Consider the following 27,702-nt stretch of genomic DNA (forward strand, 5'->3'; position numbering starts at 1 on the left):
TCTTCCGTAAACACTTAAAAACCTGGTTATTCACCAAATTGTAAATCTGTTTTTCTCTTTATCTTTTATATTTTTGTAAACCGAGTCGAACTTTACTCTCATAAAGATGACACGGTCTATAAATTTAAGGTTTAGTTTCGTTTAGTCAGACCAATGGTCCATCAGGCCCAGTAGCCTGTTCTCACGGTGGCCAATCCAGGTCACTAGTACCTGGCCAAAACCCAAGGAGTAGCAACATTCCATGCTACCAATACAGGGCAAGCAGTGGCTTCCCCCATGTCTTTCTCAATAACAGACTATGGACTTTTCCTCCAGGAACTTGTCCAAACCTTTCTTAAAATCAGCTACGCTATTTGCTCTTACCACATCCTCTGGCAACGCGTTCCAGAGCTTAACTATTCTCTGAGTGAAAAAATATTTCCTCCTATTGCTTTTAAAAGTATTTCCCTGTAACTTCATCGAGTGTTCCCTAATCTTTGTCATTTTTGACGGAGCGAAAAATCGATCCACTTGTACCCGTTCTACGCCACTCAGGATTTTGTAGACTTCCATCATATCTCCCCTCAACCCTCTCTTTTCCAAGCTGAAGAGCTCTCTAGTCTTTCCTCATATGAGAGGAGTTCCATCCCCTTTATCATCTTGGTCACTCTTCTTTGAACCTTTTCTAATGCCTCTATATCTTTTTTGGGATAAGGAGACCAGAATTGAACGCAATGCTCCAGGTGAGGCTGCACCATGGAGCGATAAAGAGGCATTATAGCACAAGAAGTATCAGAGCAAATGTACTTCCATTAATGCTTTGCCATAGTAAGAACTAGGGTTACCTTATGGCTCCAGAAAAAGGAGGACGGATTGAAACATCTGGGCTTTACTTCCATTGCGAATGCGAAACACGGCTCGTGTTAAATCCAGGGTCAACCCTGTTATATAACTTTTGTAGGATAAGTGTTTGAGATTTTTTTTTCACTTCTTATATAAAGCGCACTTGTGAAAAGTTCATTTGCGATGATTTGAATATGTTATGCACCACTGGTGACAATTTTTGTTTATTGTGTGGCGCTCTGTGAACTATTTATGAGCATATGTGGTTTTTTATTTAAAGTATTTTACAATTTATGGAATACTGTGAGAAGAGATTTATTTGCACACGGGTTTTGGGGGGTTTTGTTTGTTTTTTTGCTGTGAAGCTACGGGATTAATGGCAGAAGGAAATGATCTTTCATGAAGGCCTTTCCTGTTGCCATGGCACCCAGGAACAACTCAGCGGAATATTCTGGCCTGTTGGCGAGAGGGTGGGAGAAGACCCACAAAAGCTGAAAGCGGGAGACTTGGCAAGTCTGAAAATCTCATAATAGATACAACAACAACAAAAAAAAAGAGAGCGAAAATGAAAGTACATACCTAGAAAATGACACGGGGACAAATTTGTTACTGTCCTTGCAGGAACTCAATTTTCCCGTCCCCATGAGTTTTGTCACTGGCCCTGTCCCTGCCCCATTCCTGTAAGCTCTGCCTTAACTGCACAAGCCTTGAACACTTATGATTTTAAAGGGTTTGAGGCTTGCGCAGATGAGGACGGAGCTTAGGGATTGGTGGAATGAGGCATTATGACATCACAATCTGAACTCTAGAACGTTGCTACTTATGATTTTAAAGGGTTTGAGGCTTGCGCAGATGAGGACGGAGCTTAGACATTGGTGGAATGAGGCATTATGACATCACAATCTGAGCTCTAGAATGTTGCTACTTATGATTTTAAAGCGTTTGAGGCTTGCGCAGATGAGGACGGAGCTTAGGCATTGGTGGAATGAGGCATTATGACATCACAGTCTGAGCTCTAGAATGTTGCTACTTATGATTTTAAAAGGTTTGAGGTTTGTGCAGATGAGGACGGAGCATGCAGGAATAGGGCAGGGACAGGAAAAGAACTCTCCGGGAAGGAAAAATAAGTTCCTGTGGAGACAGGGAAAAATTTGTCCCCGTGTAATTCTCTATACATCCCCAAGTGGTATCTAGAAATAGCATCATCAACAAGGTTATAGCTGAGAAACTGTAAAAGGGTAAAAATGAAAATAGATGTAGATAAATGAGTTTGAGAAAAAGAGCAATTCCCATTACCAGTGTAGTCCAAAAGGTGGCAGTGTCAAACAAAATCAACTTCTCTCAGCAGCTTAACTGCACACTATATGCTAGCTCAGAGGTATCAAAGTTCAAGAGATCCAAAAGTATTAAAAACTAAAAATTAACACTCACATGTTCATTATTAACCACTATAACATGATAAAAACTGCTTTTAAACGCTAGAGGGACATTTAAAAAGCCAAAAAAGGGGCTACAAATGACCTGTGTGACGTAACTCCAGACGTCTGGGAAAACCCAGACATGTCCTCTTTTTAGAGGAGTGTCCAGAACTTTGCCCTGTTGAGCTTTAGCCGCATCTGGAGGGCCTCTGAACTTGTGCGGATGACATCACAAATCCGTGGGGCCCTCCAGACATGGCCAGGAGGTCGGGGAAGAAGAGACGAGGCTTTCTGGGGGTGGGGCTGGGGCAGAATGGGGTGGGGTTGAGGCGGAACTAGGCAGGGATGAAGGCGGAGCTGGGCGGGGCTGGGACAGAACAGGGCGGGGCTTTGTGTCCGAGTTTTTCCTTCTCTAAATATGGTAACCCTAATGGGGAAGGGGTAAAACGCAGACCTCATGGACCTTACGGACCTCGCGGATCTAAAACCGCATGTCCTTAAAAATCTGAGGTCTGTGCATTGACAAGCCCACCTTTTAGCTTGTTTTACCCAGACCCTTATTCCACCGCTTTCCCTGCAGCTCAGGCCCCCGGCTCTGCCTTCCCTAATGCCTAAAGAGGGAGGAGGAGCACCATGGCTTTTACTAATTAGCCCAATCGTCCCTTCCTCCAGATCTCTCCCTCTGCACTGATTCTGAGAGCCCCCGCGATATGACAGTGGATGGCAAATAGCTGGGTTGGGGGTGGTTAAAAAATGTGTGCAAAGGTCTGCAGTGCATCTGACCTCGCGGACCTCCCGGGTCTGAACTGCACAATGCACATCCTTAAAAATCTGAGGTCCACGCCACTTTTAGTCTCTGGCTCTGACAGACCTCTGTGACGGATCCTAAAGCATTATGATCCATCAGAGCAAAAATGTCATCGAGGTCTGTCAGAGCCAGAAACTAAAAGTGGCACGGACCTCAGATTTTTAAGGACTTGCGGATTTAGATCCGTCAGGTCCGCGTTTTACCCTTTTCCCTGGGGTCTGTCAGAGCCAGAGACTAAAAGTGGCGCGGACCTCAGATTTTAGGAAACCGGTTTAAAGGATTCGTTTTAGAGCCGCTCCTGCACTAGTCTCTGGCTCTGACAGACCTCGATGACATTTTAGCGCTGACGGATCCGTCTCAGCATAGGGAGGGAAAAGTATTAGGATCCGTCAGCGCTAAAATGTCATCGAGGTCTGTCAAAGCCAGAAGCTACAAGTGGCACGGACCTCAGAATTTTAAGGACGTGCGGTTTTAGATCTGCCAGGTCCATAAGGTCCACGTTTTACCCCTTCCCACCCTAATGTGGTAGTTAGAAATTTCTTCAAATACCCAACTGGACCCTTTTGTTAAGTACAGTACCAGAAACCATAATGTCAGCAGCTGAAAGTCAACCTTAGGAGTATTAGAGTCTCTTAGGAGGGAGTCCCTGTTACTAGGAGTTGCCATGTGGCTCCAGAAAAAGGAAGACGGATTAAGCAGGGTTACCAGACGCTCTGGAAAACCTGGACATGTCCCCTTTTAAGAAAGTTTGTGAGAGACCAGACTTAGGGCTCCTTTTCCGAAGCCACGCTAGCGGGTTTAACGCGCCCGACTTTTCACCACGCGCTCACCCCCGCGCTGGCTAAAAACTACCGCCTGCTCAAGATGAGGTGATTGCGGCTAGTACGTCCGGCGGTTTAGCGTGCGCCTTTGTATTATTAATCTTTTTATTAATTTATGATATATCGCAAGTGATACACTTGCTACAGAAATACAGAACGTAAAATGTAGAAAGAAGGAACCCATCATTAATGGTATACTGCTCATTGTCTTTCTTAGACCACAAATTAGGAAGAAGATCCATTAAATTCATGGAGAAAATAAAGGAAAACTAATTCATTTAACAGAAAACTGACTATGCTTAACAACCCCATGATTCTAAGTCCAACCGATAACATCTTATCTCCAGAGTGCTTTTTAAGGTCCAAGAAGGCTCAAGGTAATGAACCAAACATTTACAGGGTATGCCAGTTCTTTTGTTTCCTTACGCATAGAAATAAATTCTTTTCTGCGATCCTGTGTTATCTTGGATACATCCGGATAAATCCAGATTCCTTGTTCAGAAAAATCTTTGATGAAAATTGCGAAAGTAGAGTTTTATTCTATGATTTAAATCATGTTCAAATACAAAGGAGACTAGCGTGCGCCTTTGTAAAAGGAGCCCTTAGAGCAGAGCTCCAGCAGTAAGGGGGGGGGGAAATCCTTCTCCTTTTTCAATCACAGCACATAACATGGCTTTGCATCTGATAAGTTTTCAACATCTTGCTAGTTAAATCTTTTTTTTTTTTTTAATTTCTTTATTCATTTTAAAAGCCATAAGTAAGTGCAAAATAAAATACAATCATATAATTCTATAAAAGCACTTAAATACAATTACAATTATAATCTATGACAAAAAGATTATCACCCCCCCCCCCATAATTATATCTAAGAACTACACTCTAATTGAGAATTTAAAAATACATTCTAACCCGCCCTTCCACCCACCCACCCTGGACGTGTATGACCAAAGGGCATAATCAGCAATCACTCTTTGCTAAATTTTGTCCAGCACAGATGTGGTTTTTTGTTGTTTTTTTTTAAATAACTAATGCAAGATTTGCTAGTTAAATCTTGCATTAGTTATTTTTTTTTTTTTTAAACATCTGTGCTGGAGCAGAGCAAAGGCTTAGGCAGGTCTTGACGTCAGGAAGAAGGCTTATGGGCGCGATTAGGCAGGAAGGTAAGCAGAGGAACAGCGGCGGTAGACCGGGGGGGGGGAGTTTAAATCGGTCCGGAAGGGACGTTTTTGTTTTGGTTTTTTTTGGTGCGGCAGAGAGGGACAGGAAGCGATCGCCTGTCCCGTTGTCCCCACGCACAGCGTCAGGACGCTGTCCCTGAAAACGGGACATTTTGGCGTCCCGAAGCTGTGTGTGGGGACAACGGGACAGGGGATCCGAAAACGGGACTGTCCCATTCAAAACAGGACACCTTATGCATAGGGCATGTGCATTTCAATTTGTTCCCATATGCTTTTGTGAGCAGAAAAGTCATTTTGCTGCATCAGGAGGGGAAGATCACAAAAGTAATAATACTACCCTTAGGCCAATCCTTCTTCCTCTGCATCTCCCCTTCCCCCCCACCATTGGATCATTTCTACCACACAAGATATTTGGAAATAATCTTGGGTTTTACTTCTTCCTTTTACTAGCAATGCTCTTGGCTAGCGTTGGCTTCGTGTAAAACATTGTAAGGCGGTACTTCTGCAAGTGAACAGCCAAGGCTCCAAATGGAGAAGAAATTTCTGTCAACACTCCACGGGATCTCTCTGTTGGTGCTAACCTGGGGCTTAGCAAGTAAGTACAGGCTCCCACCCCTTCTGGGGATCTCTCCCAACTGCTTTCAGTGTCTGATCCTGTAAGTCATAGTCTTCCTTCCTTCTCTCTCAGGAATCTCAGCTGCTTCTCAGTCCTTTTTTAATTTTGCACCACACTGTCAAGTTTGCTTGCTCCCTGTGGCTTACTAAACCAACAGAATACTTCTCTAAACCACATTTTACAGAATTCTTCTCTCATTCACACAGCCACAGGAGGAGAGCACCTCTTTCACCTGCTGCATGTATCTTATTCTGCCGGCTTCAGTCTGGTATCTGAACATAGGAGGCCGGTGGAGGTTGCAGGTCCCCCCCTCCCCATAAATCCAGAGGTCAGACTGGAACCAGCAGAAGAGATGCACACAGATAAGAAGTGCCATGCTCCTCCAGCCAGTGGGGAGGAGGGAGGATAAGGTTACTGGATCTAGAGCAGTGGTCTCCAACTCAAACCCTTTGCAGGGCCACATTTTGGATTTGAGGGCCTCAGAAAAAAAATAGTTAATGGCTTATTAAAGAAATGACAATTTTGCATGAGGTAAAACTCTTTATAGCTTATAAATCTTTCCTTTTCGCTAAGTCTTAATAATAATATTGTCATTTATAGCTAAAGAGACATATGATCAAGAAACTGTTTTGTTTTACTTTTGTGATTATGATAAACATATCGAGGACCTCCAAATAGTAACTGGCGGGCTGCGAGTTTGAGACCACTGATCTAGAGCAAAGGTTCTCAACCCTGTCCTGGAGGACCACCAGGCCAGTCGGATTTTCAGGATATCTCTAATGAATATGCATGGAGCAGATTTGCATCCGTGGAGCCTCCATTATATGCAGAAGTCTCTCATGCATATTCATTATGGCTATCCTGAAAACCCGACTGGCCTGGTGGTCCTTCAGGACAGGGTTGGGAACCACTAGAGGGATCTAGAGGGTAAATCTGGGATGCTCTTTCTCAATTCTTCTTGTTCTGTTGCTTGATCCTTTTAATCTTTGATCTCCACGTCACTATCTCACTTCCCTTATCCATCTCCTGCCCTCTGGTTCCTTTGATCTCCACGTCACTGGCTCACTTCTCCTATCCATCACCTGCCCTCTGGTTCCTTTGAACTCCACGTCACTGGCTCACTTCTCCTATCCATCTCCTGCCCTCTGGTTCCTTTGATCTCCACGTCACTGGCTCACTACCCCTATCCATCTCCTGCCCTCTGGTTCCTTTGATCTCCACGTCACTGGCTCACTTCCCCTATCCATCTCCTGCCCTCTGGTTCCTTTGATCTCCACGTCACTGGCTCACTTCTCCTATCCATCTCCTGCCCTCTGGTTCCCTTATCCTCCAGTAACTACCCTTACTCCCAGCGGTCAGGCTGATTCAAGGGTTGAAGAAGTTTGATCATGTAACTCCTTCCTACCGACTCCTGGATTGGCTGCCGATGGAGGCACGTGTGAAGTTTAAGTTTGGATGTTTTTACTTCAAGGTACTATTCGGTTTAGCCCCCAAATATATAACTGACCTTTTCTCTTTTTCAACCAATAGACATAAGAGAAGCTCAAACTTGAATTTTGTTTCTCCACCGGTTAGACAATGCAAATTTAAAAGACATCATCAACATCTCTTCTCATATCAGGCAGCATTATGGGGTACAGATCTGAAACTATTACTCATGCTTGCGAATACTTATGGGGAATTTACGAGACACCTAAAAACATATCTGTTCCTGAAGTACTTAGGTAGCTGATTTGCACAATCTTTCCCAAAATAACAGATCTCTAGACTTTAACTCTGTTGGTTCTACTCAATCTGTAACATTTTTAATCAATGTAAACCGCACATTTTAATCAATGTAATAACGGTCCTGCAGTATAAAAACTGTTATTATGATTATTATCATCCTTCATTGACTCTCTCCCACAACAATCTCCTCCTCTCACCTACTTTATTTCACTCTTCCCCCCCCCCCCGTCTGCACTGACTCTTTCATCCCCCCCCAACTCCCAATCACCCTCTCTCTGATCCATTTTCACCTCAGTCATCCACTTGCATAATTTATTAAAGACTAGGGGAGGTCTTTTACTAAGGCGCGTTAGCCGATTTAGCGCTCGCTAAATATTTTTTTTAAGTTCAATATTTTTATTATTTTATATTCAAGAACATTGCAAAATACGTAGCAGAATTGTACACAGCATTAACAAGTATACAAAGGATAACAATAAAAAAAAACAACCAGATGACAGTAAAATCAGAAGCAGTAATGTCTTTTGTAGATCAAAGATCAGAAAGGTAAAATCCACAGATCTGTACCTGTAATAAGTCACTTAGATGATTAGGCACAATTCAACGTCGCATTGCAATAGGTGGTTAAAGGTTGCCGTACATCATCATGTGCTTTAATACCTCCATGTTTTTCTGCAAAACATCTTTCATAACGCATAATCAGACATTGTGCCACCACAAGGCGTGAGAGAGATTATCAGCATTTTTCCAGTTAGTCAAGATAAGCTTTAATGCTATTAGTATAAAGCAGGATTTCCCCAATGACTATACATGAGGTCTATTTGCATGCACTGCTTTCATTGTATGCTAATAGATCTCATGCATATTCATTGGGGAAATCCTGAAAACCCGACTGGATTGCGGCCCTCGAGGACTGACATTGAACACCCCTGGTATCAAGCATTTTAGTAGTTTGGCATTAGAGGCATCAACATGAGTTTTCGAACCAAATCTGCCATAAATAACAACAGCAAGGATTAGTTTCTTCTTTATGCCAAGTACCTCAGAGATTGTTTTCCAGATTTGTAACCAAAACGTTTACGGGGAAAGCGTCACGGAAGTCTCGGTGGGAGAAACGCTGGCAACCAGTGACCATAACATGGTATGGTTCAACCTTAGAAAGGGCTTCCCTAGATCACAAACAAAAACGAAGGTACTCAATTTCCGGGGCACTGACTTCGCAAGCATGGGCGATTTCGTCCATCAGACGCTACAGGCTCAAGAAACAACTTACGAAGTGGAAGCTATGTGGTCAACACTGAAAAGGACACTACACGAAGCAACTATCCGCTACATAAAATCGGTAAATAAACAACAAAGAAGGAAGAAACCCCGTTGGTTCACTGATGAGGTCTCACACCTAGTCAAGGACAAGAAAAGAGCATTTCTTTCATACAAACGCACCGGGGAGAAAGAAGCTAACATTGAATACAAAACAAGGTCTGCAGCGGTCAAAACAGCAGTCAGGGAGGCCAAACTTCAAGTGGAAGAAACTCTAGCAAAGAACATTAAGAAAGGGGACAAATCCTTCTTCAGGTATATTAGTGACAGGCAGAAGAACACAAACGGGATAGTACGTCTTAGAACAGCAGATGGGATCTATGTGGAAACAGATTCCGAAAAAGCCAAACTACTGAACGATTACTTCTGCTCAGTCTTTACCTGCGAGGCACCTGGACACGGGCCACAGCTGGAAGCAAAGCCAAGCAAGGAAGACCCATTTCAGAATTTTGGGTTCTCACCAGCTGATGTTTACAGCGAACTGTCAAGACTCAAGGTGAGCAAAGCCATGGGACCAGACAAATTGCACCCACGAGTACTCAGGGAGCTGTGCGGAACCATTAACCATGCTCTTCAATCTCTCCCTAAGTACAGGGAGAGTCCCCCTGGACTGGAAAACAGCTAACGTCGTTCCTCTGCACAAAAAGGGTTGCAGAGCGGAGGCTGCAAATTACAGACCAGTGAGTCTCACATCAATAGTGTGTAAACTCATGGAAACATTACTTAAATGTAAATTAGACACGATTTTGGATGAGGGGAATCTAAGGGATCCTAGTCAACATGGATTCACTAGGGGTAGGTCATGCCAATCCAATCTTATCAGCTTCTTTGATTGGGTAACAGGAAAGCTGGACTCGGGAGAGTCTCTGGACATAGTGTACTTAGATTTCAGTAAAGCTTTCGACAGCGTCCCACACCGTAGACTATTAAACAAGATGAAATCTATGGGGTTAGGTGAGACACTAATTGCATGGGTCAAAGATTGGCTGAGTGGAAGACGTCAGAGGGTGGTGGTCAACGGCACCCTCTCTGAGACATCGGAGGTGACCAGCGGAGTGCCACAAGGCTCGGTCTTGGGTCCACTCCTTTTTAACATATTCATAAGAGACTTGACCCAAGGGCTTCAGGGTAAAGTAACTCTATTCGCTGATGACGCCAAGCTATGTAATATAGTAAGTGAAAGCAATCTGCAGGATAGTATGACGCAGGATCTGCTTACGTTGGAAAACTGGTCCTCGACATGGCAGCTGGGCTTCAACGCTAAGAAATGTAAGGTTATGCATCTCGGTAGCAGAAATCCATGCAAACCTTACACCTTAAATGGAGAAACACTAGCTAGGACTTCAGAAGAAAGAGACTTGGGAGTAATCATCAGTGCAGACATGAAGGCCGCCAAACAAGTAGAGAAGGCCTCATCCAAAGCAAGGCAACTGATGGGATGTATCAATAGAAGCTTCGTTAGCCGCAAATCTGAAGTCATAATGCCACTGTACAGAACCATGGTGAGACCTCATCTGGAGTACTGTGTGCAATTCTGGAGGCCACATTACCGTAAAGACGTGCTTAGAGTTGAGTCGGTTCAGCGGATGGCCACTAGGATGATCTCGGGGCTCAAGGGTCTCTCGTACGAAGAAAGACTAAACAAATTGCAGCTCTACACTCTAGAGGAACGCAGGGAGAGGGGGGACATGATTAAGACATTTAAATACATCACGGGACGTGTCGAGGTGGAAGAAGACATCTTCTTTCTCAGGGGACCCTCGGTCACAAGGGGGCATCCATTCAAACTCAGAGGAGGGAAATTCGATAGTGACATAAGGAAGTATTTCTTCACAGAAAGGGTTGTAGATCACTGGAACAAGCTTCCAGAGCAGGTGATCAAGGCCACCAGTGTTATTGACTTTAAGAATAAATGGGATGCCCTAGTAGGATCCTTACGAGGGTCGAGTTAAGGAACTAAGTCATTAGTACTCAGACTTAATGGGGTGGGTCAGTAGAGTGGGCAGACTTGATGGGCTATAGCCCTTTTCTGCCGTCATCTTTCTATGTTTCTATGTTTCTATGTTTAGATAGGAGAACAAGTGAATATCATGTGATCCAAAGTACCTATATCAGCCTTACAAGCCCAGCAATAATTAGAATCTGAATTAGGCAATTTGGACAGTTTATAAGGAGTCCAATATGCTCGGTGTAGGAGGAAAAATGCGGTCTGTGTAATTGTGGAAAAATGTAGAGTGGAAAAGGATTCTTTCCATACTTTAGTTTAGACCATTGTTTGGATTCTATTTGGAGGCCTGTATGACACAGGGCCCAAACATCACAAATTCCTAAGTGTGAGACAAATTTAAGAGATATAAGTAACTTGTACCATGTGGAAGCTTGACCTTTGCTTTTGAGCATCATAAGGTTGCAAATTCTCAAAATTGAGGGTTTGGTATGTTTAAGTGATTTAACGTCATAGCCCGCTCTAATTGCATGACAGAGCTGCAACCACCGATATCTGTGTGTAGGCAGTAAGTTGTAATTTAGGCACAATGTATCAAATGGAATCCAAGAGCCGTCACAATACAGTTGGTTTATAAACCAGACACCCATGGACTTCCAAGTTGACCAGTTTATAGATTTGCCCTGAATGGTTATTTTTGGATTATTCCATATATAGACATAGGAGGTATCATTCCATCTTATTGTCCATGTCTACAAGTGCTTGTTTAGTTGAGGTAATTGGAGTACTCTGAGTTGCAGAAGAAGGATCTGAAAAGGTAAAACTGAATAGATCATCCGTTCCAACTCCATGGGTTTCTAGCGTAATCCAAGAAGGGGTGATTACATCGGAAGATCGGGGAAGCCAATGTGTACCCTGGCGCAATAGAAAAGCAGTGTGGTATTCGAAAAAACTTGGAAATCGAACTCCCCCATCAAGTTTATCCTTTTTTAATTTTTGTATGCTAATACGAGGAGTAGAATTATTCCATAAGAATTTAGTTAACATGGATTTGATGGTTTTGTAAGTAGATCTCTTCAAAAAGACAGGAATCATGCTCAAAAAGTAGTTGATAATTGGGGTTATCACCTTTTTTATGTCTCCAATCTGCCCCACCACGATAATCTGAGGGGAGACCATCTGGTAGTAAGATTGTTAACAGTGGTAAGAAGATGTTCAGTATTAGAAGTTATAGTTTCTTCAATCATTGGGGAGAAGTAGACTCCCAAATATTTAATTTTTCTACCTGTCCATTGTAAACCGATCTTTTGTACTGTGTCATATGCTCCAGGAGCATTCAAGGACATAACTTCCGTTTTAGATAAATTCAGTTTGTATCCTGAAACACTGGAATATAATTCAATGGTATGAAGAACAGGAATGATGGAGTCCTCTGAAATGCACAACAGAACATCGTCTGCATATGCAGAGACTTTAACTTCTTTGCAGCACAGCTAACACCTTTAATGTGGGGATTGGATTTGAGAGCTAAGAGTAATGGTTCTAATGCTAAATTAAATAAAAGGGGTGAGAGGGGGCACCCTTGGCGTGTACCTCTTGAAGGGGTAAATTGGTTGGAGAATAGACCATTGATGTATAACTTAGTGCTGGGTGAAGTATATAACACTTTGATCATCCGTATAAAATCATGGTGAAATCCATACCAGTGAAGAACACGAAATAGAAAAGGCCATTCTATTCTGTCAAAGGCCTTTTCTGCATCGAGGCTCATGATGACAAAAGGAGCATCTAAGGTATCAGCTCTGCCTATAATATCTGTAAGTGTACGAGTATTATCACTAGATAACCTACTTGGCATAAAGCCATTTTGCTCTCCGCTAACAATTTTAGGAAGTACTAGTTGGAGTCTGGAAGCTATCAATTTTGCAAATATTTTAGCGCTTGTGTTTATCATCGACAAAGGTCTATAATTCGGGATTTGTAGTGGATCTTTATTTGGCTTTGGTAACACAATGATGGTCGCATCAGTAAAGGATCCCATGACTTCACCAGTTGTTATTAGATAATTAAAGTAGTCAAGCAAGTGTGGTATTAAGAGACTTTGAAAACATGAATAAAACTCAACTGTTAAGCCATCAGGTCCAGGGGTTTTAGATCTAGCCATGCAATTAATAGCATCTGTTAATTCAGAGGCACTTAAATTTTGAGTTAATTTGTGATTGTCATCGTCAGACAGCATTTCATGAGGTAGATGCGATAAAAATCCAGATATGTCACAATTGGAATCCAATTCAGAAGAATATAATTGTTTGTAGTAAGTCTGAAAACATTGTAAAATGTTTTGAGGTTCAGTTACCAAGGTGTTGGATTCTGAATGAATTGACGTTATATTTGTCTTGTCTACTCTACCTTTAAGATAGTTAGCTAGCTAGGCGATGACCACTCTTATTAGAGTCAATATAGTAGGTAGAATGTTGAGTGAAGATCTGTTTAGCAGCTATCTTACTCAATGTGACATTATATGAATAGCGCAGGGCTTGTAGTTTACATAATTTCTTTATGTCTGACAGATTAGAATTATGGTCCCTTTCCAATAATTTGATTTCAGATTCCAATTGAGAGAGTTCGCTCAGTGTGGTTTTCTTTTTGGATGCTGCGAACGAAATGATAATCCCTCTCATAAATGCTTTGAAAGCATCCCACATGAAGGGCCATTTGGTATCTGAAGGTGAATTATATGCATAGTATTCCGTAATAGCGTTACTGGCATAAGTTTTTAAGTCATCCTCCTGTAGTAGAGAATTGTTAAATCTCCATTTGCAAGGTGTTATAGGTTTGCCAAGAGCGTTTAAGTGAAGTTGCACTAAGGCATGGTCTGATACACTGATTTCTTTTATGTTTGAAGAGTGAATGAATTGAACTAAAGATTGTGTAATTAAGAAGTAGTCAATTCTCGAATATGAATTGTGGGGCGCTGAGTAGAAAGAAAAGTCTTTATCATCTAAATGAGTAATCCTCCATGCGTCTACTAGTTTGAACTGAGAGATAATATCTTGTAGAGACGACCAATTCTTGGATTTCTTATACAGTATGTGAGACTTCCTGTCTTTCGTCGGGTCTTGTATGACATTAAAATCACCACCAATAATACAGTGACAGTCTCTATTATTATGGAGGAGATCAGCTATATATATCCAGGTAGAAATTAGCATCATCATTGTTAGGGCCTTATATGTTTATCATCATTAATTTTTGACCAGCTATGTCTAACATCACCTGAATCCAGCGACCATGTGAGTCATTAAGATGGGATATTATAGTGATGTCAGGTCTTTTTCTTATGAATAGCATAACTCCATTTTTCTTGTCTGTCGCAGGAGAGTAGAGTACAGGAAAAGACCATTTCTTGGCTTCTGTTTCATTAAGGTGGGTTTCCTACAGCAAAATGATGTCAGCATTGAATTTGGATATGTAATTAGATATCTTTTTCTTTTTAATTGGATTATTTAGCCCTTTTACGTTAAGTGTTAAACATTGTAAAGGCATGCATAGGCAATTGTTGATTTGTGAACATATACAGGATACAGTTGAAACACAGCGATCTGCAGAAAAATGTATAGGTAATATCATACAATACTAGTGTATAACTTGTCATCTGGTAAAAAGGAACAAACATAAACATTAACTCATTAAGCATAGTAAGATGTTAATCAAGGGATAGAAGATACGTGGAGAGTGCAAGCACATGGCTACATAGCGCAGCTGAACACAAATCACCAATACAACATATTCATTGAGAACAGTATATTAGAGAGTAACAGCAACTTAAAGGAAGAACAGAATTTCAATTACTGCAGTAAACAGGAAAAGTTATGCAGCGAGACCATATGAGATACTTATCAAGTGTTATCAATGGTGCTTGGTGATAATTTCTCCAGATAATCAGCCAGCTCCTCAGATTTAGTAAAATCTTTGGTGCAGTTGTTCTAGGCCAGTGGTCTCAAACTCACGGCCCGGGGGCCACATGCGGCCCCCAGGTACTATTTTGAGGCCCTCGGTATGTTTATCGTAATCACAAAAGTAAAATAAAACAGTTTCTTGATCACATGTCTCTTTAGCTATAAATGACAATATTATTATTAAGACTTAGCCAAAAGGAAAGATTTATAAACTATAAAGAGTTTTACCTCATGCAAAATTGTTATTTCTTTAACTATTTTTTCTGCGGCCCTCCATGTACCTACAAATTCAAAATGTGGCCCTGCAAAGGTTTGACTTTGAGACCACTGTTGTAGGTGATCCGGAGCTTGGTTGGATATATCATCCCAAATTTTGCACCAAGCTGTTTTAACTTGGGACGATACTCCAGGAGTTTTTTCCATCCAAAAGTGGGTGGAAATCTCGGTGCTTCCTATGAAGTGAAGATACAACATTTGTACACTCCCCCTTAGCATTCTAAACACCCTCCCACTGCTGCCTCACATTTTCAAAACACCCCCCTCTCCGCACCGCACCGCACCGCACCTTTTCAAAACACTCCCCCCTCCACCTCAGCACTGCCACTGTCGTCGTCGTTGGTACCCTTTTTAAACATCCTGGTGGTCCAGCGGTATCCCTCCCTCGCTAGACGGGACTCACGAGAACTGACGCCAGCCATTCAGAATGTAAAGGCGGGCACATGCGGGAGCGTGTAACGCTTGCTCCTGACATCCATGCTCCTGACCTGAGTACAAGAACCGTCTAGCGAGGGAGGGAAGGATTAAAAAAGGTATGGGGTGGGATGGGTGTACGATTTAAAAGGTGCTGGGTTTATATTTTAAAAAATGGTACAGGGGGGTATGATTTAAAAGGTACGGGGATGTTTAAAAGGGTACAGGGGTATGGGGATGATTTAAGGTACTGGGTAGCTATGTGGGGGGGCATGGGGATGATTTAAGGTACTGGGGGGTACGTGGGGGGGAATGGTGGGGGTACATAGAGGTATGAGACCTGCCTGCCTGTCACTAGGCTACTAGGCCTGCCTGCCCTGTGCCCTGTCCCAGCCTACCACTAGACCACCAGAGGGGGGACAGGGTATAGAGCCTGGCATAGAGGGGGGACAGGGTGCAAATCCTGGCAAGGAGTGTGGGTTAGGTGCAGAGCCTGGCAGGGAGAATTTGGTTTAGAATGTTTTTTTTCTTGTTTTCCTCCGTCTTATGGTCAGGTGCGTCTTATGGAGCAAAAAATACAGAATATGTGTATCCCCTTCTCTCTCTCTCTCTTTCCCCTTCTTCCAATAACCACCTCTGTCTCTTTCTCTCACCCGTTCTATTTGTCGTCATCACATCTGGTTCTCAGTTGTTCCCTCATCATCAACTCCAACTCCCATTCCATGAGATTTTGATAATTAAACTCAATAAATATGATCACTCAAACATCATCACTCTTAGATTAATCTTTTAAGAACACATAATTGATCATCATAAGTTTTAACTCATGCATATTTAGTGAATATGCAAATGTATCTCATGCATAGTCGTTATAGATACGAGGGGATGCTGAAAAGTTCTCAGTCCAACCAACTTCCTAAATTCTGAGCATTATTTTGCCACTGTAGCTGAAAAGAGTGTTAGTTTATTTTGCAACGTGCCAATTTGCAGAATCATAATGCTATGTTTTAACATAGTTTCAGATCATTGATTGAACCATGTCAACAAAAGTGCAGAATTTCCAAGTGTGGAACTCTAAGCTGTCATGAAGAAAACTCCAAAGGAAATCCATCAATGTATGATGCAAACATCGAGTGACAAATGTCTATCAAACTTCAAAGTGAAGAATGAAGTGCACACTTTCAGTGTGGAAATTTTGAGACCGAAGATGCAGCAAGGTCTGGGAGGCCTCAAATGGTGTCAACTCCTGAAATTGTTGACCATGTCCATGACCTGATTTTGGCAGATCAGTGAATATTGGCTAAAACAATTGTTGAGACACTACAGATATCCAGGGAACATGTTGATTGTATAATCCTTGAGCAGCTGGGTATGCAGAAGCTGTTAGCCAAGTGGATGCCAAAAGGTTTGAATTCTGATGAGAAATGATGTTGAGTAGATACTTCCAAGTTGATTTTGCAGCATTTTCAATGAGCTAATGCCAACTTTGGTTAAGGGACTGGAGGAGTTGCCGTACAATGAGAGGCTAGAGCAGTGGTTCCCAACTCTGCCTTGGAGGACCACCAGGCCAATTGGGTTTTCAGGCTAGCCCTAATGAATATGCATGGAGCAGATTTGCATGCCTGTCACTTCCATTATATGCAAATCTCTCTCATGCATATTCATTAGGGCTAGCCTGAAAACCCAATTGGCCTGGTGGTCCTCCAGGACAGGGTTGGGAACCACTGGGCTAGAGAAACTGGACCTCTTCTCCCTTGAAAAGAGGAGACTGGGAGGAGGGGGCATGATCGAAACATTCAAGATATTAAAGGGAATTGACAGTAGAGAAAGAGAGATTGTTCACCCTCTCAGAGGTGAAGAGAATGAGAGGGCACTCGCTAAAGTTAAAAGGGAATAGATTCCATACAAACGTAAGGAAGTTCTTCTTCACCCAGAGAGTGGTAGAAAACTGGAATGCTCTTCCAGAGGCTGTTATAGGGGAAAACACCCTCCAGGGCTTCAAGACAAAGTTAGAAAAGTTCCTGCTGGATCAAAACATATGCAGATAAGGCAAGACTCAAATAGGGCACTGGTGTTTGACCTGGCGGCCACCAAGTGAGCGGATTGCTGGGCACGATGGACCGCTGGTCTGACCCAGCAGTGACAATTCTTATGTTCTTATGCTCGTATGTTTTGGAATAACTAGTTACTGTTGATGAAATGTGGTTACACCACTATGATCCTGAGACAAAAGAACAGTCCATGCAATGGTGGCACTCAGGTTCTCCAAGGCCAAGGAAATTCAAGAGCCAAAAGTCAGCAGGAAAGGTCATGACCACAGTGTTTTGGGCATTGAAGAAAAAAGGAGTGGGAAACTGCGGAAAGGAGTTCTCTTTTTGCAAGACAATGGACCACAAGGCTGGCAAAACAATGGATGTTTTGACGCAGTTGGGGTTTCAGTGCATAGACCATCCACCCTCCTCACCAGATCTTGTTCCATCTGACTATTTTCTGTTTCCAAACCTTAAAAAAGAGTTTGAAAGGGTGACAGTTTTCAAGTGATTTGGAGGTGATTGCCGCCGCAGAGCAGTATTTCGGTGATCAGACATGAGAGTATTTTTTGGGAAGTGTTACAGAAACGTCAGACATGATGTGCCAAGTGTGTTGAACTTAGGGGTGAATGTATGGAATAACTTGTAAGTTTCATGGCTCTATGTCATTTCCTTCTTGGTTGGACTGAGAACTTTTCAGCACCCTCCCCCCCCCCCCCCCCCCCCCCCCACCCCTTATATCCTGATAAACTGGCTGACTGGAGATTCTTCAGGAGAGGTATGAAAACCATTATTTTAAAGAAAAAAAGGGTAGGGGGGTCACTCATTCATCTCTCCTCAGGTACCAGGTACATAGGAAATGAGAAGCCACTGTCCATTCTCACTCTCCTACATTCTCGTACTTCGTTGAGGATCTGTCTCACAGCAGAATCTCTCCTGCATGTCATTTCTACGACCAAATCAGATATTTCGCTTTTTAATGTACATCTTTCTGCTTCTATCTCTGTCGCCGGTTTCAGCCCATGGTTCCGGGTACCAGGTGTTTCAGCCGGCATCAATCTCAGCTGTGGTGGGAGAGTCTGTCATCCTTCCCTGCTTTTTCTCCAATCCCTTCCCTGCTTTTCATACCTGAGAGTGTGGTGGAGACTTAGCAGCCCAAATGGAGATTATATCAACGGAACCAATATGAACTCCAGGCTTCCAGCTTATAGGGAACGAGTCTCCATGCCTGGGGAACCTTGGAGAAGAAAAACAGCTTCTGTCACAATAACAAACCTAAGACAAAATGACAGCAACAGGTACTTCTGCGGAGTGCAGGTGATGAAAAATGACCCACTCCTGCCACGCGCACGGGCCCCTTCCCCCATACCTCTTTAACCTCTGACATCACTTCCTGGGCGCAGACCAAGGAAGTGATGTCAGAAGAAGAGCTGACGCTGGCACAAGCAGTAGGTTGAGGGTTGCTACTCATGCCACCAATGTTTAAAAAGGTATGAAGAAGGGAAGCAGAGAGGAGGCCGGGAGCTGGCGCCTCCCACCAAGAGGACGCCTGGGGCAGACCGCTCCCCCCACCCACCCCCTTATTACACTACTGTTCTAACATGAAAATGATAGGATCTACATTCGTGGTGCAGTGGTTAAAGCTACAGCTTCAGCACCCGGAGGTTGTGGGTTCAAACCCACGCTGCTCCTTGTGACCCTGGGCAAGTCACTTAATCCCCCATTGCCCAAGGTATGTTAGATAGATTGTGAGCCTGCCGGGACAGAGTGGGAAAATTGCTTGAGTACCTGAATAAATGCATGTAAACCCGTCTGAGCTCCCTTGGGAGAACGATATAGAAAATTGAATAAAAAAATTAATAAACATACTACAGTCACTACCCCCACTTTGAGCTTTCATGCTTCAGACATTTAGGCTGATACACATGTGAATTGCATAAATTGATGACTGTTTAGGCATTGGCACAGAGACATGGAGGTACCTGTGTTTTTGCTACAGGCAGTCCCCAGGTTAAGAACATGTTGCGTTTTTACAGCTGTTCTTAAGTCAGATTTGTACGTAACTCAGAACTTGTAGATTTTAAGGTTCTTACCGCTTACCTCTGCTCCCAGCTGACAAAAGGGCCGACTGTCCCTACCAGTGTTCCCTCTAAGGTACAGCACGCACAACCACACGCTGTTCTAATGTGGCCACGCATCATTCCTGAATCTGCTGCAGGAGAAGCGTAGAAATGCTGCTCAGTGAAATCAGATGAAGCCACAGCCACGTTCTTAAGTACGAGTCGTACTTATGTCGGGCGCCTGTAACTCAGGGACTGCCTGTATTTCCTTTTTCAAACTGGTTTGTGTGTTTTTGTAAAAGGCTGTGCCTGCTGCATATCAGGACCTACGTGTATATTTTAGAATAGAAGCTATGGCAGCCATCTTGGAAAAAAAGTGGTGTGGCTGCCACAATAGTCTATTTTAAAGAAAATAAGGTGGTGTCTTCTTTATTGGACTACAAGTAGACCCTTCTATGGCAAGTAAGAATCTCACAATCAAAAAATCCAAAGGAAATCAGCTAGTTACTCCGGAAGCACCTGGGAACAAAATAGCTCAATCACATTAAATTTGTGTATATTGTGAATGTGTCTCCTCAGTGTGTAGTCATAAGCACTGAGCATGCCCACCCTGTAAAGGCATTGCTTTCGTTGCTTAGACTTTCCGAGGGCTTAATAAACCACTTGACCCACACCATCATGGGAAATACATATTGCGGCACCCGGTTTAAACACCCGTAATAGCGGCACGCACCAAAGACGCATTCTAAAAAAAGGAAGTTTGGGTTCCTGATGAAGGGAAAGAGTTAACCTCGAAACTGAGCTCCGTCAAACCCTGGTCTGGAGCGCTGTTTTTTTTCACGGCATGACGTATTATTCAACTCGAGACGCCGTGGCTTTTGGAAAGCACAGCAGCCGCCGCCGATAGATCACAGAAGATAAGTGAGTGACCTGTCAAAAATGCGCAGACAAATGCGCGCGTGATTTGAGGGTGTACCAGGTAAGTGTTGCCTATACTGTGTTTGCTGATCTGCCTAGCTAGACTCTGGAAGCACAAGAATATCGATGTACTGTAGCACACTTAAAATTTCACTTTTATTTTGATTGCATTTTCACATATCACACATAATATGTATTTCCCATGATGGTGTGTTTCAAGTGGTTTATTAAGCCCTTGGAAAATCTAAGCAACGAAAGCAATGCCTTTACAGGGTGGGCATGCTCAGTGCTTAAGACTACACACAGAAGATACATTCACAATATATACCGGTACATTTAATGTGATTGAGTTATTTTGTTCAGAGGTACTTCCTGCTGGAAAAAGGGATAGAGGGGTATAGATAGAGGATTACTGCACAGGTCCTGGACCTGTTGGGCCGCCGCGTGAGCGGACTGCTGGGCACGATGGACCTCGGGTCTGACCCAGCGGAGGCATTGCTTATGTTCTTATGGGAGAGGAGGAGATAGAGGATGCTGCGGATGGACCATTTGGCCTTTATCAGCCATCATGTTTCTGTGTTTTTATAACCATAAAGCTCTATGACATCACAATGCAGGTGCAAAGAGCCTTAGCCTATAGGAAGAGGAGATGCAAATGTTAAGAGCCTTAGCCAATGCGCTTCCAGAGAGCGTAATAGGGCAGAGTACGGTACTGGGGTTCAAGAAAGGATTGGACAATTTCCTGCTGGAAAAGGGGATAGAGGGGTAGAGATAGAGGATTACTGCACAGGTCCTGGACCTGTTGGGCCGCCGCGTGAGCGGACTGCTGGGCGCGATGGACCCTGGGTCTGACCCAGTGGAGGCATTGCATATGTTCTTATGTTCTTAACTAGCTGATTTCCTTTGGATTTTTCGATTGTGAGATTCTTTATTAGACTAGCAATACATTTTTTGATAAGCTTTAGAAAGCAGAGCCTTCTTCAGATTGGCTAACCAGTCCTTAAGCCATTCCCCTCCAGGAGTGTCTAAAAGTCCTCCAGTCTTAATCAGGCTGGGGAACTGAGCCCAGGTCCTCCAGAGGACAGTGTGCATCCTTTCAAACACTTCATAAATATTCATACTGTCTTCTCAGCCATACCCCTACCCCCACCAGGGGGATACTTCTAAAGGAAAGCAAAGAGTGAGGTTCAAGCCCACATGTTTTTCCAGAGTTTGCCCTGATTTTCAGGTACCAGGTTCATCAGTCAGTAGATGTAAACTGTTCTAAGCTCCCCTGGGAGAACGGTATAGAAAATTGAATAAATAAATAAATAAATGAATCTTTCACTTCTTAGGGAGACTGTGTCGCTCTTCCTTTCTCACTCTCCTGCCAGAAAGACCAGGCGTTAAGAACATAAGAATAGCTTTACTGGGTCAGACCAATGGTCCATCAAGCCTAGTAGCCTGTTCTCATGGTGGCCAATCCAGGTCCCTAGTACCTGGGCAAAACCCAAAGAGTAGCAACATTCTAGAATCTCAAAGAGGTAGCAAGGTTCCGGAACCCAAAGAACAGCAACGTTCTATACTACTGATCCAAGGAAAACAATCACTTACCTAATGTCTTTCTCAATAATATACCATGGACTATTCCTTTAAGAAATTGTCCAAACTTTCAAATCAACTACGCTATCCACTCTTACCACAACCTCTGGCAACACGTTCCAGAGCTTAACTATTCTCTGAGGGAAAAAATATTTCCTCCTATTGGTTTTAAAAGTATTTCCCTGTAACTTCATCAAGTGTCCCCCTAATCTTTGCAATTTTTGATGGAATGAAAAATCGATCCACTTGTACCCGTTCTACTCCACTCAGGATTTTGTAGACATCTTCTGTTCCTTTAGAGATCTCATTGCCTCACCGTTCCAATGCAGAAATCTCTTGTGTTTAGTTTTTGTAACAGATGAAAGTTATGTGGTGTAAAACATTTTGTCTCTCTATCTCTATCTTTAGCGTCTCCTCAGGAAAACAGGTACAAGGTGTTTCAGCCTGAGCTGGTTTCAGCTGTGGTGGGGGAGTCTGTTATTCTTCCTTGCTCTTTCTCCTATCCCAAAGGGATCGATCCCATCTGGGATGTGAGAATGTACTGGAGAATTAACAACTTCAATGGAGATTATATCTACAAACAAAAGGAAGACTTCACCCATCAGGATTACAAGGGACGTATCTCCATGCATGGGGAGCCTTGGAGTGACAAAACAGCCTCTATCAAAATAAACAATCTGAGGACGAGGGACAGTAACAGGTACTTCTGCCAACTGGAGGTGACGACAAACCTTGGCACATCTAAGATGTGGAAGAGCCCCCATTGGACAGAACTCAGAGTGTCAGGTAAAGAATTAGGGACAATGTCATGCTACCTTTATTATCTATCTATATATATATAATTGAATGGATGGATGTTCCAGCATAACTCCAAAACGCATGAACATATTTCAACTAAACTTGTATACATATCACTTACTATCTGGGGGAAAATACTGTGAGGGTGGGATGGGGGTCACACACACAGATACATCAGAATTTAAATATATAGATAGACCAATGGTGTGAAGCTTGAGGAATGATGTCACACAGACAGAATTATGTCACAGTCAACAGTATATAAGGAAGTGCAGCTGTGGTGTGGTGAATCCTAAACAGAAAGTGAAAACTGAAAATGTGTGTGATATTAATCCTCAAGTGAATGTTCCTGAAGGGAATTTATATCCGGGCAACGCCAGGTAATTAGCTAGTTATAAATATTTGCTCCCGGGCCAAAATTCTTATTTAACTGTTTATTTTTTCTTTATTTGAAAACACGCATTTACCAAATATCATATGAACTGTTGTTTGCATTGTCAAAAAAAGATCAACTTCTTGTCCTGTCTCTCTGTCTTGCTCACTAAACCTCTGACCCCCCAGAACCCACCTGCCTCTGCCCCTAACTTGGAAGCAGTGAACACAGATTAATGTGTGAGAGAAGAAATGGAGGAGGGGGGAATATTATCTGATCCAGAGACCATGCTGAAAACTAACCAGTGCCCAGTGGCATAGCAAGGGTGAGAGGCGCCCAGGGAGGTGGTGCCCCTCCCTCGCCCTCTTCGCCATCTCCCACCTCCTCACGCTACTTCCCTGCATGCTGCTTTCCTTCCCCATACCTCTGTAACATTCCTGGCGTGAGCAAAAAAAACCAAGCTGCTGCCATGCCAGCTTCGGCTCTTCCTCTGATGTCACTTCCTAGGTGTGTGTCCAGGAAGTGACATCAGAGGAAGAGCTAATGCTGGTGCGACAGCAGGTTGGGGGTTGCTGCTTGCACCAGAGGTATGGGAGAAGGGAAGTGGCTTGCACGCATGGCAGTGGGGGGAGGAAGGAATGGGGGTGTGGAGTGGAGTTCAGGTGTCTGCACCCTCACTAAGAGGGTGCCCAGGATGATCTGCTCCCCCATCCCCACTTACTATGCCACTGCTAGTACCAATGAGCACTTAGCGCTTGATTTGCGTTTGTGTTACTGTGTACAGAATGCTCAAAGTACTGGAGCGCAGATGTTAACATGTGCATTAAACATTGACACAATGGTATTGAAATGCTTTTACTGCTAGTACCACTTATCATTTCTATAGTGTTGCAAAATGTACATAGCGCTGTATATTAAAACATTCAAAAGACAGTCCCTGATCAGTAGAGCTTACATTCTAATCCAGTGTCTCGCAAACTTCCAAAAACTGCAGCACACTGAACCCTGTGCCGTGGCAGAAATGCGTGGATGTCAATGCGATGACATCACGCGCATGCATGACATCGTCACATCGACGTCCACCCATGTGCAAGGCCCTCCAGATGGGGCCCTGAGCTGCCAGTGTGGGAGGGCTTCCAACAGGAGAGGCGCTGGCAAGGAGGTGAGGTGCCGGTGCTGCTTGACTGCCTACAGAACGTGCCTCTCGCCACAAGAGGTACGTTCTGTAGGCAGTCAGCCAGCACCGGCCCCTCTCCTCCTCACTGGCATCTCATGGCACACCCAAAATCTCACCACAGTACACAGTTTGCGATACACAGATCTAATCAAACAGGTCAAGTAGGGGGATTGAGGAGTTTCTCAGGCATGGGTTCATTAGGGTTAGGAGATAAATGCAAATGAGATCAGTTAGTATTCCTTCCAAATGCCCAAAGCAAATGATGGTCTGTAACCCTGAAAACGTACCGCCAGTTCAGGGGCAGCATAGAGGGCTTTGAGGAGAGGATGTTTTGTAAATTTCTCACATTAAACGGCTGGTTATGTCTTCTTTTGGAAGTGAAAGAAAGCCTATGCAGGTTCTAAGCCCCGATAGTGAGAAACAAACATGCGTAAAGCATGTGGCTACCGGGCCGCGAGTTTCAGACCACTGACGTAGTGTATCTAGATTTTCAGAAAACTTTTGATAAAGTTCCTCATGAGAGGCTCCTGAGAAAATTAAGAGTCATGGGATAGGTGGCAAAGTTCAGTTGTGGATTAGGAATTGATTATCGGACATAAAACAGAGGGTAGGGTTAAATGGTCATTTTTCTCAATGGAAGAGAGTAAACAGTGGAATACCACTGGGACCGGTGCTATTTTACTTATTGTTGTAGGGGAAAACACCCTCTAGGGATTCAAGACCATTAGACAAGTTCCTGCTGAACCGGAAAGTACGCAGGTAGGGCTAGACTCAGTTAGGGTACTGGTCTTTGACCGAAGGGCCGCCGTGGGAGCGGACTGCTGGGCGCGATGGCCACTGGTCTGACCCAGCAACGGCAAGTCTTATGTTCTTAGGCTTGTCCTAGGCTAGATGGCCTTCCATCTTCTATTTCATTCTTATGTTATGTTCTTAAAAGTGACAGTACAATATGAGCCTTTCAAAAATTTAAGTGCAAACAAGATTTTCGAAACGCTCATATTTAAAGGCGCGGGAGACTAGTGCTGAGGTGATCTTGCGCTTCCAGTTTCCTCTGGGCATGCCCACATGAGCTGTGCTTGCCGTGAAACTTTTGTGCACATTCTGCTCCCTGCTTTCAATTGTATAGTGAGGAATTTTTTGTGCGTAAAATTTAAATCTCATTTGTTTTGAGCATTGAGTGGGTCGTTTCCCGCGCTGTTGTGCTGTGGTGTTTGTGTTATGGGTTTTAGGGCTTTGAGCATCACCCCCACCCACAAAGGTTTGATCTGTCACAGCCCCTACCCTCTTCCTCTTTCTTCTCCCATTCCCTATCTGTCCCAGTTCTCAGGGCTGCCAGTGGGTCAAGTTTTCAGGATATCCCTAATCAATTTAGTTCAAGTCCATTAAAAACTTATTAGACCGACTTACATTCTTTTGTCAAGGAAAAAGAATGCAGTTTACAATCATTCATACTAATCTAATTGAATACACAATTTATTAATCACACTGTACCAAAAAAGTTCCAAGGCGATTTACATCCAAAAAAGCCGTAAAATCTATGGGAGAATACAAAAGCAACCAATAATTAAAATATCATTATACCATGATTATTATAACAAATCATATAAAAAAGTTTTAAAATTTTTACGAAACCTTAAGTAATTCATATCAGTCCTAATATGAACAAGAAAACTAAAAGGGTTTCTTTCCATCATTAACAAGAATAAAAGAGATTTGCATGCAAATCACTCTCATGAATATTCATTAAGGATATCCAGAAAACCTGACATGTTGGTGGCCTTCAAGAACTGGGCGTGAAGAACATTGACCTAATGTGGGTTTTTTTGTTACACACAGACACACAATCAAACTGGGACACCACTTTCGTACCGTGGGTAGTAAATATACCATCAACTCATGGAGTGGACATCGCAGACAGAACGAAGACAAGAATTCCCAGAGTGGGACAAGGGATTAGAACCAGGTTAACAAGTTCCAGAGTGGGAAAAGGAGGGAGAACCAGGAGAACTCTCAGAGTGGAAAATGGAGGTAGAACCAGGACAATTTCAAGAGCGGGACGAGGGAGAAGAACCAGGACAACAACTCCCAGAGTGGGAAATGGAGGTAGAACCAGGACAGCAACTTCTGGAGTGAATGAGGAAGGTACAACTAGGACAACAGTTTCTAGAGTGGACATGGAAGGTAGACCCAAAGGTTCATGGCAATTCCACAGGACAGATCTGATCTTACTAGCCACGGTGACCTCAATCTTCAAACTTGGGATCTGCCTGCTGGTGGCGCTCTGCTTCCACTGGAGCAGACCCTGCAACTCCAGATCAGTGAAGGTGGATTATCCCACGATGATTAAGGGATGATCACAAGAATGAGTCTTTTTTTTTTCAAATGCTAATATTTCATGGCTGGAGAAACCCTGACCACAGATTCATCTCACACCACAAAATTAAGAACAAGTATCAGAGGTCAGTCTGCCACTGAGACTCTTGAGCATCTCAAAGAAGGTGTATGCCCAGTACAAACAATTGTAGGTCTAGCCATAACTTAGAAGGTAATAAAGAGAAACATTGTCTACTAAAATGGCCACAACTGGTATTTTAACTCTGCACAGAACTGGTTTTATAAAGATATCATATTAGGGAAACAGACCAAGTCAAGAATCAGCTCACACAGTTGTCACAATAAAACACCACAAAGCTAACCAAGATGACAGCTCTGTGGGAGAACACTTTGCAAGACCAGAGCACTGCATCAATGACTTTATCCGCAGAATTTGAAAAGGAAATTTTAAAAGTAGCCAGGAACATATGATATTTGAAGTTAACACCTCCCAGAGAACTCCGTTCCTCAGATAAGTCGCTCTTAGCTGTACCCTTCTCCTCCACTGCCAATTCCAGACTTCGTTCCTTTCATCTAGCTGCCCCCTATGCCTGGAATAAATTACCAGAGTTTGTCCATCAAGCCCCTTCCCTTGTTTAAAATCAGACTGAAAACCCACCTTTTGCTATAGCTTTTAACCCTTAACCCTACTCCTTTGCCCTTCAAATCCCCTTCTCTACCCATTGCGGCTTTTTGCAAATCTTGGGTCAAACATTTAGGATAAAATGGCTCTTTCTTTCAAAAAGGTTGCTGGCCTCTGCCCTAGGCTGTCTATTAAGCAAGCTATGATATACTTTGTATTGTTATTCAAATATTTTTTTTCATTGCTGTAACTGTCTATTCCTTATGTTTGAATTATTCCTGCCGAACACCGCCTTGAGTGAATTCCTTCAAAAAAGTGATAAATAAATCCTAATCTAATCTAAACTAAACCTTAAGTTTATATACCGCATCATCTCCATAAATAAATAAATAAATATTTTCCATTTTGGTCTTTCTGAAGTGTGTTTTCATGACTGAGATGCAAGAAAAATTTATAAGAGGAAACGATAGTGTCCGGGGGCCAAACCTTCCTCTTCCGTCACCG

General features: G+C 43.1%; 1 protein-coding gene across 1 annotated transcript; it reads left to right on the plus strand.

Annotated features, from left to right (window-relative positions):
* Positions 1 to 14,035: 14,035 nt before the first annotated feature.
* Positions 14,036 to 27,111, plus strand: LOC117350885. Its single transcript, XM_033925583.1, has 4 exons — positions 14,036 to 14,082; positions 22,303 to 22,321; positions 22,405 to 22,680; positions 26,079 to 27,111. Exons 3-4 carry the CDS (start codon positions 22,431 to 22,433, stop codon positions 26,594 to 26,596), a joined length of 768 nt encoding a protein of 255 aa, XP_033781474.1. The 5' UTR covers positions 14,036 to 14,082; positions 22,303 to 22,321; positions 22,405 to 22,430; the 3' UTR covers positions 26,597 to 27,111.
* The last annotated feature ends 591 nt before the right edge of the window (positions 27,112 to 27,702 follow it).

Source organism: Geotrypetes seraphini, chromosome 16 (assembly GCF_902459505.1).
Source record: "Geotrypetes seraphini chromosome 16, aGeoSer1.1, whole genome shotgun sequence".
In the NCBI taxonomy this organism is placed as follows: Eukaryota; Metazoa; Chordata; class Amphibia; order Gymnophiona; family Dermophiidae; genus Geotrypetes; species Geotrypetes seraphini.

Excerpts from the sequence above, each read along its gene's own strand:
- LOC117350885 (XM_033925583.1), top strand. The coding sequence starts at position 22,431 with ATGTACTGGAGAATTAACAACTTCAATGGAGATTATATCTACAAACAA. Across the intron at positions 22,681-26,078 it reads GACAGAACTCAGAGTGTCAG|ACACACAATCAAACTGGGAC; the intron begins GTAAAGAATTAG and ends TGTTACACACAG.